The 14,585-nt window shown below is 38.3% G+C and overlaps 1 protein-coding gene across 1 annotated transcript in view; it reads right to left on the bottom strand.

Annotated features, from left to right (window-relative positions):
• The window catches only part of sec63 (SEC63 homolog, protein translocation regulator), a 117,825-nt gene that overhangs the window by 39,406 nt on the left and 63,834 nt on the right, over nt 1-14,585 (bottom strand). The window contains exons 6-12 of the mRNA XM_063040807.1: nt 12,728-12,786; nt 6,535-6,585; nt 6,269-6,377; nt 3,628-3,722; nt 2,984-3,116; nt 1,544-1,636; nt 1,250-1,395 (exon numbers count right to left, since the gene is read on the bottom strand). Coding sequence (XP_062896877.1) covers nt 1,250-1,395; nt 1,544-1,636; nt 2,984-3,116; nt 3,628-3,722; nt 6,269-6,377; nt 6,535-6,585; nt 12,728-12,786 — 686 coding nt within the window. The remainder of the gene's footprint in view (nt 1-1,249; nt 1,396-1,543; nt 1,637-2,983; nt 3,117-3,627; nt 3,723-6,268; nt 6,378-6,534; nt 6,586-12,727; nt 12,787-14,585) is intronic.

Genomic DNA, 14,585 nt, shown 5'->3' with positions numbered 1-14,585 from the left:
TCACACTCACACCCCATCGTGCTGAGATAACAATGCCAATCCATAAATGATAGGATACTAAAATCCCACAACATTCTACTTCCAAACAATAACTACAAGATAGCTCACTATAACCCTCTTAAAAGACAATTAGCAACATGTACTAAATTATGGATTTGTCAATAACACCATCATCCTTCAAAATACACTAATTGGCAGCAGTAGCATTGATTGTTTTGATTTTAAAGTAAAAAAAAAGACCAATCCTTCACGACATATCTTTTTGCATAAAATATTAACCAAATGGTGAAAGAATGTTAAATAAAGGGAACAAATATTTAATGAAATGGTCCAACAAAATTAACACTCTTCTACTCTTTATCACAATATCCAACAAAGCTACTGTGCAAAATTTTGATTCTGCATTTATCAGGCATTTACTTGCAACCATAAACTTAAAAGTTTTACAGACTGACATGTAGATGCTTTGAAAGTTTTAAATTAAAAACAAATTACATTGCATAAAGTAAAAATGCTCTGAAGTTACTGTGCATACTTCAATTTTGTGGAGTGTTTTTTTTTGAGTAGTTAAAACATTACACAATTAAAAACAATTTATAGTAAATTCATGACACTAATGCACTACATCCTAAAATTTACATTAATGTTTGTATTGAAAATTATCTTGTGTAGCAGTGCCTAAAGATCAGCAAGTAGAAATGCAAATGTGTATTTAAAAACTATACTTAAAAAGTACATAGAAGTGCATCAAGACCAATCTCTCTGCAGATCACATTTGGCCCTCCAGAACACCCCACTTATTCAACATGAAAGATTTCTTGCAGCAGTCCTCTCCATTCAAAGAAGGGCTCAAGAACACCCAACGAAAATTTAAGCAACACACACAAAATGCTGGTGGAATGCAGCAGGCCAGGCAGCATCTAGAGTAAGAAGTACAGTCGACGTTTCGGGTCGAGACCCTTCATCAGGACCATCGGAAAAAAGAGATTTGAAAGTGGGAGGAGGAGGGAGAGACCCGAAATGATAGAAGACAGGAGAGGGAGGGATGAAGCCAAGAGCTGGGAAGTTGATTGGCAAAAGGGATACAAGGCTGGAGAAGGAGTATCATGGGACAGAAGGCCTTGGAAAAAAGAGAGGAGGAGGGGAGCATCAGAGGAAGATGGAGAACAGGCAAGGAGTTATTGTGAGAGGGAAAGAAAGAAAATAAATAAATAAGTAGTTTAGAGTAAATGTCTATATAATTTATTACCTTTTTAGACAAACAGTATTTGAGGGTTTCCTCTTCAAAAAATGGAAGTTGAAGTAGAGGGGATTTAGATTCCCAAAGGCTCTGCACCAGCATCTGAGATAGCTTCATACAGTTCTCAATGGACTCCAAACGGGGAGCATGGATTCCTAACCAGAGTCAAGTTTAAAAGTGAGAAAAAAATTAAGGACTCACATTAAAATTATAAACTTCTAATATTCTTCATGAACATTCTGCATCCTAAATAAAGTTGAAGGAAACATATTTAATCTTCATTAGCATAATTAGATCACTCACCACCTCGAGTATTGGCCATCATAGTCAGCTGACATCCAACACTAATCATTTCTTGGAGGAGAGCAGGACATTTCCGTATTACAAACCAATAATCTTTTAGAAAGAAACAAATGAGTCGCAGGTAAGGAAGGTATGGTGCTGAGAAGAATATTTAAAGCTAAAACAGTTAAAATGACTTACAAAAGCAACTCATAACATGTACCAGAAAATAAAATGCACAAATACCCACTTTCCACTAATATTTTAAAATATTGAAATTTTCAATGCAGAGAACATTGTTATACTGTATGTCAATGATTTATAAATTCAATTCCCCTTCTGCTGCATCTGTTTTCATTACCATTTGCCCTCCAAGGACAATCTAAGAATCAGAACTAGTTTTCATACATTGGGCAAGGAATTAAGTTTAACAATGATTGAAGAAATAGCTCTAAAATAACAACAGTTTCACCATTGGAAAAAAAAGTTCTATTTTTATTTCTAGTACATGGACATAATTGTTCATTCTGGGGTTAACACCACTGTGGATCCAGGGTTAGCAAGTTAGCAGGTAATGAAGACAGTGGACAGTCTACAGCTCTCAAGAAATTTTTTGGCAAATTTTGAAAAGATTATTAAAGTGTGCATGATAGATGTAATTAAATGAGTTTACTTCTGCTAATGAACTCCGAATCAGAATCTGGTTTAATATCACTCATCTTCAATTTTACCAATAAAACTGTACCAGACATATCAGGGACTATACCTTAATGTAAGGGAAATACAGTTTATCACACTAATTCATGGAACATTATCTTTGTGATTAATAACAACATTTAGCCGTGAACTGATCAGCAACCTAAATAACACCATTTTATTGGTACAGCGCCGCAGCCATTAGAGGTGTTGTCTCACAGCACTAGTGATCCAGGTACAATCTTGATCACAGGTACTGTCTATGTCAAGTCAGCATGATCTTCTTGTGAGTGCAGTGATTTTCTCCCTCATCCAAAGATAATTGGCTAGGTAGGCAAATGACCATTGTTAACTGGCCCTTGAGGTAGAATCTTGGTGAATTAAGGGAAATAGAATGCAGGGGAAAATAGCAGCAGAGAGAATAATTCTGGCATGGACTTGATGGGCCATATGGTATCCTCTCATGTTATAGAGCTATTCAAAAATTTCCAGTAGCACTTTTCCAGAAACGCTCCCCAGTTTTCATAATCTCCTGCATTAATGTGACAATACTCAGCTTTATGCAGAACTGATGTTGAGGATCTATTTGCACAAACCTGTCAATTCACAATACAAAAGCCTGCAAAATTAAGGCCATTACATTGTGAATTGAAGGCGAATAGTATACGTGGATTGTCAACAATGTTTTCATTTCTATTAAAATGTAAATGTAATTCACTCCCTCATTACCACCCCAACCTATTCAATTTTCTGCATATGTTTCACCTTCTTCCAAAGTTTGACAGATTTCCAGCCTGGAAAGATGTGCAAGGAGCAAAACCCTGGACTTTACACTGTATGGTAAACAAAATGGAAGTTCTTTCTTCTTCTCATTAACATTACCAAGTTCCCGAATAAGCTGCAATTTAAGAGTAAAAACTTAAGAACTTTTAATGGAACAAGGAAAAATGTGCAATCTAGATGTAAAGTTGTAATAGTTTGCCAAATACAAACATTAACATTTGAAAATCAGCATTTAATGAGGATTGTAATAACATACTTTTCACACTAGGACTTGAGCCTGTTAGTCCAAGCTAATTGAACTATTTTGAACTACCTAGACATTCTTATTCATATTCCTCTAAGCCCCAACAGAAGTAAAGCACTCCTTTCCAGTAGTACTACAGCCATAACTAACTGCAGAAAGAAAGAAAAATATCAAAAATGAGGAGCCAATTTAGGCTTTTTAGAACAATAAAAATTTTGTCTTATCTGCACTTGAGAAAACTTCCGCTTTAAATGATTCCCTTCTTCCCCTTAAGAGATAACCTAATTTTCCATTTACCACTTGGCTCTCCCCACCACTCAGTCCAGTATCACTCACTTGGGAATGAAAAGGAGAATCAAGCACAAACATAATATATCCCTACCTGAGGTATTTCAACATTGTCTGTTGGTCTCATGACTGCTTCTTTGTTATTGCGTGGATCAAACTCAAAAGCAGCTGTTAATACCATTATAAGGCCTGAAAACAAAAAAAGTGACATACCTCAGTATTGTTTAGATCCAAGTCACAAGAGCAGTGTGGCAGGCAAAATTAAATTTAAATCAGGTTGAATAGAATGAACATTCTCAATGTGTATATGACATCCTAAATTAAAGAACTCCGTACTGGTCTCAGATAAAGTAGTTCCTAATTGTATTCTGCACCATCTTCTACTTCAAAAATTTTAGCTTATAAAAATTTAGCTAATCCTCCTTCAAATGATGCAATGATCACCGGCTCGACCACTCCAAGATAAAACGTTTCATATTCTATGCATGTATGGCTTTCCAAAGCCCTCTACATTCTTCGTAAGAATTTTAAAGTTGTGTATCCGTCACATCTCCAACAAGATTAAAAAAAACTGTTCTTTTCATTTTCACTTTCTAGTCTACCTTAAACCGTTAGAAACTCTTCTCAGGCTTCACTGCTCAAATACAAACTGTTCATTTTAAATTTTACCTCAATTATTTTTGAATCCTATTTACTATACTCATGAGTATGTCTATTTTTCTTCCCAAAATGCATTCAGAATTATGCACATGAAATATCTGCCTCCTCTATTTGTTTTGTTAATCTGAAAATTCAAGGATCAAAGTAAATTTAATATCAAAGTACACATGGTACCGTATACTACTTTGAGATTCATTTTCTTGCAGGCATTTACAGGGAAAATACAATAGCGTTTCATAAAAATCTATGCATACACAAATACTGACAAACATCCACTTTCACTAATTTTAATTTTAGAACAAAAACATTTTATTTTCTTGCACTTCTCCTGCTCTCCTTTTATCAAACCCTTTCCCCAAATGTGTTTTTTACCTCCCCAAAAATTCAATTGGCTGCGAAAGAGTCATCTTGTTTTAACAGCTCTATAAGATCTTGCTATCAATACGATCGATTCTGGTTAATTAGGACACATCGGGACCAGCACATTTTAGTCTAATTAAGCAGCTGCCCCCAATTAGCTGAAGTTTCATTGAAATAGTTAAAAGGTGTAAGAGGCAAACTTGTTAAATGAAATACAGAACACATTAGAAAATTACTAATACCTCTATATCACTATAAAACTATTAATTCCCAATAGTTATCAGAGGAATTCACCTGCCATGTTCTTTTGATTGACTGTAAGTGAACAAATTCATTGCAGACAATGGACTGCCTTCATATAATGCTTCCAATGATTGCATCCTCCAAATCTTCATTTTCATTGCAACATTCAAGAGATTAACTCACTGACATAGTGAAAGTGTTTCATTTTCACTACCAACCTTTTTTGGCAACTCCAAGCCTGAATGCTTGAAACTATGGTGACCAATACCAATCTGACTGTTTTGTTGCTTACTTCTTATCAACTATCAGTGACCAAAATCACAAGTATTTTTATAAGAAACACAAACACACGCAAAAGCTGCTATTTAAAAATTGATTGCCATGCAAGTGCACAAAACTGGTACCAGTTTAGAAACTGTTTGGCAAAAGTATCTTGCCCCAATTAAGCAGTTATATGTCCTAAATAAACAAAGTGAACCTGGCTATTTATTTTCTCAATTTAGTTTTTGCTCTTTAAGAATTGACCCATAAATGGCTGCCCCGATTAACTGATGGCACAATTAACTGAAATGTTGTATTAAATCAACACAATAAGCTTTTAACATATTCAGACCAACTGTTATTGATTATTCCATAGAATTCTAAATGCTAGCTAATTCCATTTTGAATTATGGATGGTAAAAGTGTCAGGGTCTCCAGTTGATAATTGCTTGTAAGGTAGCCAGTTAATCAATCAATATAATTGACAGAATTACTCTACATTTTTTAAGCACATCCTTGCTACCAACATTCATAATTAAACCACAAGTCTGGGAAAACCAAAATGGCTGTGAATATTCATGCCATGAATTACATCAATGCAATTTCAGATTTTAGCCACTTCAGTTGATGCCATCATGGTTTGGCCTGCAGTGCTCACTAAGCCTCAAAGGAGAAAGTTGCTTTCCTTTCACTGAAGAAAAAGCCACCAAGAATAGGCATATCCTCACATTAAAGAATAGTTACATGCATAAGCTTAGGAGAGAAATTACCAATAATACCTCAGTGATGGGTTTTGACAGGAAAAAAAAATCAGTGCAACTGCACAAAATCAATAGAAAGTGCAGATAAAAAGCCACATGAAAACAACTTCCTGGCAGTGTGCACTGCAGAATATACCCAAGGATTCGAAAAGAGAGAAATATAACTTCAAATTGTGATGAAGAGGCAAACATTTCAAAGGTGTACAGATCAACCCAATGTACAGTGCCATTTCTTCAGTTTCACTAGGACAAAACCAAGGAACCCTACCTAACAGCACAGTTGGAATAAAACGTAGCAACTCAAGGCCATCTAACAAGAGCAGTTATGATAAAATTCATACTTAACATCTAAACTTCAAGAAAACTTGTCTCTACAATTATTTCTATTCTTTAATGATGTAACCAGCAATCAAATAAATCAAGTTAAAGCAATCAAAGTTAGTTACTCACGTTTCATATTCATATTGGGGGTTCTATTCAAAAAATGCATGTACAACTGTGTTGTGTGAATAAGAATCTGGTCACCACTATATCGAACAGAACGGTACCACCATGTTCCCTTTATACATGAAGAAACAGGAAATAAGTTTAGTGTTGCACACAGACCTACTGAAGACTAGAAAAATTAAAAATGGTGTTGAGGTAGTCTGGCCTCAGATCAATAGATATTAAGCACGCAAGAGCAGATGACTTTCAAACTGAAACTAAAGACTTACCACAACCACTGGAAGAATCACCATGAATGCAAATCCATACACAGCCAAAACCTACAAAAGTTAAAGGTTTTGTATTAATTTTTAAAAATATTCAGCAAAATATTAAGTCTGTGTTAACCTTCTCAAATTACATTTAAAAAATATTTAAATTTTAAAACTAACATCTACTTGATCTTAACTAGAAAGTTCTGAGCTTCTTACAAGATAGCACTGATAAGTGGCAACTGTGCAGCTCCACTGGGAAGCATCAAATACTCACGTTTAGGACTCCTACAGCTGAAATTCAGTCACAGTGTTATAGTAAGCCACATCAGTTTAAGATGGTTTTTAAAAATCTATCGATCTTCAAAATTAGCAGACCCAGGATGCAAATGCAGTTCCCCTTTAAGAAAATAGAAGCAGGGAAGGTGCACTAGGTTGCAGGATTGAAATGCAAAGGCCTTAGACCTACACTCCCAACTATCCTGCTAGCAAATGTAGAGTCGCTGGAAAATACAACTGAAGACCTCAGAGCAAGATTACAGTTCCAGAGGAAGATCAGGGACTGCTGTGTATACTTTGCTTAATGGAAACATAGCTCACCCCCTCTATTTCAGAAGCAGCACCAATGGTGAATATGGTCAAACGCTCCTCTGCCTCCCTTACAAGGCTGCTTTGACTGGACAATACTCGGGGATTAATCTTAAAATTTGAATGAATATACCACAGTTATCACCGACTTCATCGTGATCTGTGTGAATGTGTGTGCCTTCAAGAACATACTGGACATACCCAAACCAAAAGCAGTGGATGAATCAAAATATTTGTAGTCTACTGAGGGCTAGATCTGTAGCATTCAATACTGGTGATCCAACACTGTACAACAGGTCCAGATACAACTTACAGAAGACTATTTTAAGACCGAAAAAACAATTCTGATTGAAGTTAGAGACTGAATTGAAAAATGTCAGCTTTGGAAGGGTGTGCAGGCCACTACCTCTACAAGGTAAAACCTAATATCATGAAAAGCTATGATGCTTCACTCCCAATGGCTTTTTATACAGGCTTTGAAAAGAGAATTAACCTACACCTCGGCAACTCCCTGCAGCACCTGGTGACCCTGTGATCTTTGTCTCGGAAGCCAACATCAGAATATCTTTCAAGAGGGTGAACTTTCGCAAGGCATCAGACCCTGATGATGCCCTGGTAGGGCACTGAAAACCTGTGCCAACCAGCAGGCAGGAATGTTCAAGGACATCTTCAATCTCTCACTGCAGCAGTCAAAGGTTCCCACTTGCTTCAAAAGGAGACGATCATACCAGTGCCCAAGAAGGGCAGGGTGAGATACCTCAACGACTATCGCCCAGTTGCACTCAGATCTACTATGATGAAGTGCTGAGAAGTTGGTCATGGCCAGAATCAACTCCTGCTCAAGCATGGATCTCAAACTGCTACAATTTGCCTATCGCAGCAATAGGTCTACAGCAGATGCAATCTAACTAGCTCTCTACTTGGCCTTGGACCATCTGGACAATTGCAATACCTACATCAGGCTGCCATTGATTGATTACAGCTCAGCATTCAACACCACTGTATGCATGGTTCCAATCAACAAGCTCCAAAATATGGGCCTCTGTACTTCACTCTGCAAATGGATCCTTAACTCATGGGTGTCAACATCTCTAAAGATCTATCCTGGGCTCAACATATTGATGCAATTACAAAGAAGCATGACAGCGACTGTATTTTATTACGAGATTGAGGAAACTTAGTATATCACCAACACACGCAAATTTATATAAATGTATCACAGAGATCACTGTTAAATCACTGTCTGGTATGGAGGGACCAATGCACAGGATTGAAAATGGCAGCAAAAATTTGCCAACTCAGCCAACTCCATCCCAGGCACTGACCTCCCCAGTATTGAGGACACCCTCAAAAGGCAATGCCTCAAAAAGATAGCATCCATCACTAAGGACACCTATCACTCAGGATATGCCCTCTTCTCATTGCTATAGAAAAGAAGGACATAAGCCGGGAAGATGTGGATTCGATATGGGTAGAGCTGCATAACACTAAGGGGCAGAAAACGCTGGTGGGAGTTGTGTACAGACCACCTAACAGTAGCAGTGAGGTCGGGGATGGTATTAAACAGGAAATTAGAAATGTGTTTAATAAAGGAACAGCAGTTATAATGAGTGACTTCAATCTACATGTAGATTGGGTGAACCAAATTGGTAAAGGCGCTGAGGAAGAGAATTTCTTGGAATGTATGCCGGATGGTTTTCTGAACCAACATGTCGAGGAACCAACTAGACAGCAGGCTATTCTAGACTGGGTTTTGAGCAACGAGGAAAGGTTAATTAGCAATCTTGTCGTGAGAGGCCCCTTGGGTAGGAATTCTTCATTAAGATGGAGAGTGACATAGTTAATTCAGAAACAAAGGTTCTGAACTTAAAGAGGGGTAACTTTGAAGGTATGAGACGTGAATTAGCTAAGATAGACTGGCAAATGACACTTAAAGGATTGACGGTGGATATGCAATGGCAAGCATTTAAAGATTGCATGGATGAACTACAACAATTGTTCATCCCAGTTTGGCAAAAGAATAAATCAAGGAAGGTAGTGCACCCGTGGCTGACAAGAGAAATTAGGGATAGTATCAATTCCAAAGAAGAAGCATACAAATTAGCCAGAAAAAGTGGCTCACCTGAGGACTGGGAGAAATTCAGAGTTCAGCAGAGGAGGACAAAGGGCTTAATTAGGAAGGGGAAAAAAGATTATGAGAGAAAACTGGCAGGAAACATAAAAACTGACTGTAAAAGCTTTTATAGGTACGTAAAAAGGAAAAGACTGGTAAAGACAAATGTAGGTCCCCTACAGACAGAAACAGGTGAATTGTTTATGGACAGCAAGGACATGGCAGACCAATTGAATAATTACTTTGGTTCTGTCTTCACTAAGGAGGACATAAATAATCTTCCAGAAATAGTAGGGGACAGAGGGTCCAGTGAGATGGAGGAACTGAGCGAAATACATGTTAGTAGGGAAGTGGTGTTAGGTAAATTGAAGGGATTAAAGGCAGATAAATCCCCAGGGCCAGATGGTCTGCATCCTAGAGTGCTTAAGGAAGTAGCCCAAGAAATAGTGGATGCATTAGTGATAATTTTTCAAAACTCGTTAGATTCTGGACTAGTTCCTGAGGATTGGAGGGTGGCTAATGTAACCCCACTTTTTAAAAAAGGAGGGAGAGAGAAACCGGGGAATTATAGACCGGTTAGCCTAACGTCGGTGGTGGGGAAACTGCTGGAGTCAGTTATCAAAGTTGTGATAACAGCACATTTGGAAAGCGGTGAAATCATCGGACAAAGTCAGTATGGATTTGTGAAAGGAAGATCATGTCTGATGAATCTCATAGTATTTTTTGAGGATGTAACTAGTAGAGTGGATAGGGGAGAACCAGTGGATGTGGTATATTTGGATTTTCAAAAGGCTTTTGACAAGGTCCCACACAGGAGATTAGTGTGCAAACTTAAAGCACACGGTATTGGGGGTAAGGTACTGATGTGGATAGAGAATTGGTTAGCAGACAGGAAGCAAAGAGTGGGAATAAACGGGACCTTTTCAGAATGGCAGGCAGTGACTAGTGGGGTACAGCAAGGCTCAATGCTGGGACCCCAGTTGTTTATTAATGACTTGGATGAGGGAATTAAATGCAGCATCTCCAAGTTTGCGGATGACACGAAGCTGGGCGGCAGTGTTAACTGTGAGGAGGATGCTAAGAGGATGCAGGGTGACTTGGATAGGTTGGGTGAGTGGGCAAATTCATGGCAGATGCAATTTAATGTGGATAAATGTGAAGTTATCCACTTTGGTGGCAAAAATAGGAAATCAGATTATTATCTGAATGGTGGCCGATTAGGAAAAGGGGAGGTGCAACAAGACCTGGGTGTCATTATACACCAGTCACTGAAAGTGGGCATGCAGGTACAGCAGGCGGTGGAAAAGGGCGAATGGTATGCTGGCATTTATAGCGAGAGGATTCGAGTACAGGAGCAGGGAGGTACTACTGCAGTTGTACAAGGCCTTGGTGAGACCACACCCGGAGTATTGTGTGCAGTTTTGGTCCCTTAATCTGAGGAAAGACATCCTTGCCATAGAGGGAGTACAAAAAAGGTTCACCAGATTGATTCCTGGGATGGCAGGACTTTCATATGAAGAAAGACTGGATGAACTAGGCTTGTACTCGTTGGAATTTAAAAGATTGAGGGGGGATCTGATTGAAACGTATGAAATCCTAAAGGGATTGGACAGGTTAGATGCAGGAAGATTGTTCCCGATGTTGGGGAAGTCCAGAACGAGGGGTCACAGTTTGAGGATAAAGGCGAAGCCTTTTAGGACTGAGATTAGGAAAAACTTCTTCACACAGAGAGTGGTGAATCTGTGGAATTCTCTGCCACAGGAAACAGTTGAGGCCAGTTCATTGGCTATATTTAAGAGGGAGTTAGATATGGCCCTTGTGGCTAGGAGGATCAGAGGGTATGGAGGGAAGGCTGGTGCAGGGTTCTGAGTTGGACGATCAGCCATGATCATAATAAATGGCGGTGCAGGCTCGAAGGGCCGAATGGCCTACTCCTGCACCTATTTTCTATGTTTCTATGTTTCTACCATCAAGGTGGTGGTACAAGGGCCTGAAGGCAACACATTCAACTTTTCAGAGACAGCTTCTTCCTCTCCATCACCAGATTTCTGAATGGACAATGAACCCAAGTACATGACCCCACTTTTCGTTTCACTTTATTTTTTGCACTACTGTTTAATTTAGATATACATTTCTTACTGTGATTTAGTTTGTATTATTTATTGCACATGTACTGCTGTCGCAAAGCAACAAATTTCACGACATATACAGTTATATTAAACCTGATTTTGATTCTATTAGGCTGCAATTGAGACCTAGTGCTCATTTGCACCCAATTCAACTGATTCAACTGACACACAAGTCCACAATCACTTCAAACGCATCCACATGCATAATCAAACTAATACAATTTTGGGTAATGAGCATTTACTTCAACTGAGATACTAATACAAACTAGAAAGTTCACTCTTTACCACCCAACAACTTTCTCTTTCACTTCCTAAAAATTATTTTCAGAATATCCTTGTTTTTAATTATTTAATTCTGCTTTTCCAAACCATGCAATAATTTCTCATTGCAGATACGTAACTACAAATGCCTAAATTCAAATCTTACTATGTAACAATGACAAAAGGCACATGAGATGGCTGTTTGGATTCTTTTGTCATGATTGAATAGCCACAACTCCTTGAAGGAAACAAGTCTCACAAAGTGCATAAATAAAACCAAAAATTGTTTAGAAAAACTCTGCAGGTCAGACCACATGTGTGGAGAAAGAAATAATTTACATTTCAGGTCCAGAACCCTTCAGAACTGGGAAAGACAGAAAAGTTATTTTTCAGTCGTAAAGAAGGTTGAAGAGATGGTCAAAACAAAGGGACTATGAAAGGGTGAGACCAAATGAGTGAATGTAGCAGGAGTTGTAGCATTTAACTGCAGATGTTTCTTGATCTATGCTGCCCAAATGATGACTGGCTGAAATGGCTCAATACAGATATGAAAGAAAGGTACCAGAACTTGGAAAACTAAATCCTGAGCGTTGCAATATGCCTGAACAGAAAATTAAGTGCTGTTACTCACACTTTGAGGTAAATCTATAAAAAGGAAGGAGATTACAGGAAAAATTCAAAGGGAATGGGATGATGAGTGAAAATAGTAGACAACTGAAGATCAGGATGATTGCTGTGGACTGAACACCATAGAAGTACTCACGCAATCCACATTTGTTTTCTCCAATTTAGAGAAACCTCAGTGAACATCACATGCAGTTCTCAAGACAGAAGCTGCAAGCAAACTGTTGTTTCACTTGGAAGAACTGTTGGCAGGACCAAATGTACAGGTGTTGTATGGGAAAGGCCATAACAAAGGAGAGCTACATACACGAGGACAGAAGAGTGAACCTGGGTGTCACAAAGGGAATGATCTCTTTGAAATACAAAAGGGAAGAAGAGGGGAATAAGTGTCTAGTGTCACAATCATGTGGAGTTAAATGCTGAACATATTTATTATTCATTCAAATCCATCTTTGCAAATAGATGAATGAATTATTAACCATTCAATTCTACATACCAACATGGAGTTCTTCTGATCTACGATCCATGAAGGAAGGGCTATACCAAAAGTTGTAGCTGAAACAAAAAAAGTTATTGCTGTTTATTTAGTTATGCAAGACAACCCCATGAAATGTGATCATGGCAGTGCGCAGGAGTACAATGGTACCTCATTTAACACTTAGAATGCATTTGCAGAAATAACAATATTAGCACTTTACTGACAGACTGATGTGGCCGGAAAACAGTGCAAATCCCTACCCTCTGCACAGCTGTACCAGGAACCTGATCAAGTCCTCAGCTAACACTAATGCTCTTGCAGCAATAAAACAATTAGCAATAACACTGCTGCATAGCCAAGCACAAGGCAAATGACCAAGACAATGTAGAGAACCTGCCTATGAAAGCTGGGATAATGTACTTTAAGCAGATATGCCGTACGTTAACAGAAAGCTCAGTTATAGTTTATCATAAACATAATTTCCTGCTAGACGTATTGGAGGATGCTTTGACTACAGATTTTTCCCAAGTCCACAGGCTTCTCAACGATGATAAGGTGCACTTAGGTACAATGAAAACTTTTACATACGGATAAGAGTTCACCACATCAATACATTGCAGTAATATAAGGGAAAAGCAGTAACAGAATGCAGTATTTAGAGTTACTGGTAAGGGGGTGAAAGACCATGACAAGATAGATTATGAGATCAATAGCCCATCTTATCGTCTTAGAGGTTGGTTTCATAGTCTTATAACAGGGATAAAAGCTGTCCAAGCTAGGTGGTTTAAGCTTTCACGCTTTTGTATCTTCTGCCAAATTGGGGGATGGGGGGGTGGAGTTGGAGAAGAGGGCTTTGATTATATGGGCTGCTTTTCCAACAGTGATAAAAGTAGACAGGGTTAATGGAAGGATGACTTGTTTTTGAGATGCACTGGGTTGTGCCCACAAAACTGCAGTTTCTTGTGTTGTGGGCCAATGAAGAATGTCAAATCTCCTTAGCCTCCTGCAGAGATAGAAACATTGGATGCTTTCTTGCATCACGGAAGAGAATGCTCTTGCTGCAGGTGGACAATTATTAATCAACACTTGGCAAAGTCACTGCAATCATTTTGCCCCAAAGAAGTTAATTTCTATTCACATTAACTATGGCACCTCAAGAGAATCAAAAAGTCTATTTAAATCACAGATACACAACTGTACTAAACATACTGCAATAACTAGGTTTGCATCTGAAGCCTTTTGGAAGGTCTCAAGATCAGATGAGACACAAGGTTACCCCCAGTTCAGGGGGTAAGTTCACATCACAATTAATTAACAATTTCAGTTCAAACAAGGTGAAAATAGTTCAAAATTGAAAATCCAAATCAAGACACTCATTTGAAAAGCTGGTGTTCTTCACAGCTTAGAGATTCTGAACATTTCTGGGGTACAGTGGAAAAAATATCAAGGTGGTTCCACACACCCTGTATCTGAACCTGGTACCAACTATTCTAGAGCCCTTTTTCAATTGATAATATCCCATGTTTCAAAGAGCAAAAAATTAATTTTTAATGCCAAATTGGTGAGCGTCTTATGCATACACCTTCATCCACGATTCAATATCAGAGAATTTAACCCAGGGAAAAGGAATCAGAAATGAGTGACACATCTTTAAGTGAGAGAGGAAAGATTTAAAAGCAACTCGAGGACAACATCTTCACAGATGTTGCATATATACCTACTTGTTTGAACTGAAATTGCCAGAGGAAGTGGTTGAGGAAGGTTCAATAAAAATATTTAATAGACAGTTCGACAGGTACATGGATAAGAAAGGTTCTTTAGGGTATGATCCAAATGCAAGCAAATGGGACGAGCTTGGCATCTTGGTTGACATTGA

The sequence above is a fragment of the Mobula hypostoma genome, chromosome 2, assembly GCF_963921235.1.
Source record: "Mobula hypostoma chromosome 2, sMobHyp1.1, whole genome shotgun sequence".
Taxonomy (NCBI): Eukaryota; Metazoa; Chordata; class Chondrichthyes; order Myliobatiformes; family Myliobatidae; genus Mobula; species Mobula hypostoma.
The sequence above is the reverse complement of the archived record's forward strand: the minus strand, read 5'-3'. Positions and strand labels throughout refer to the sequence as shown.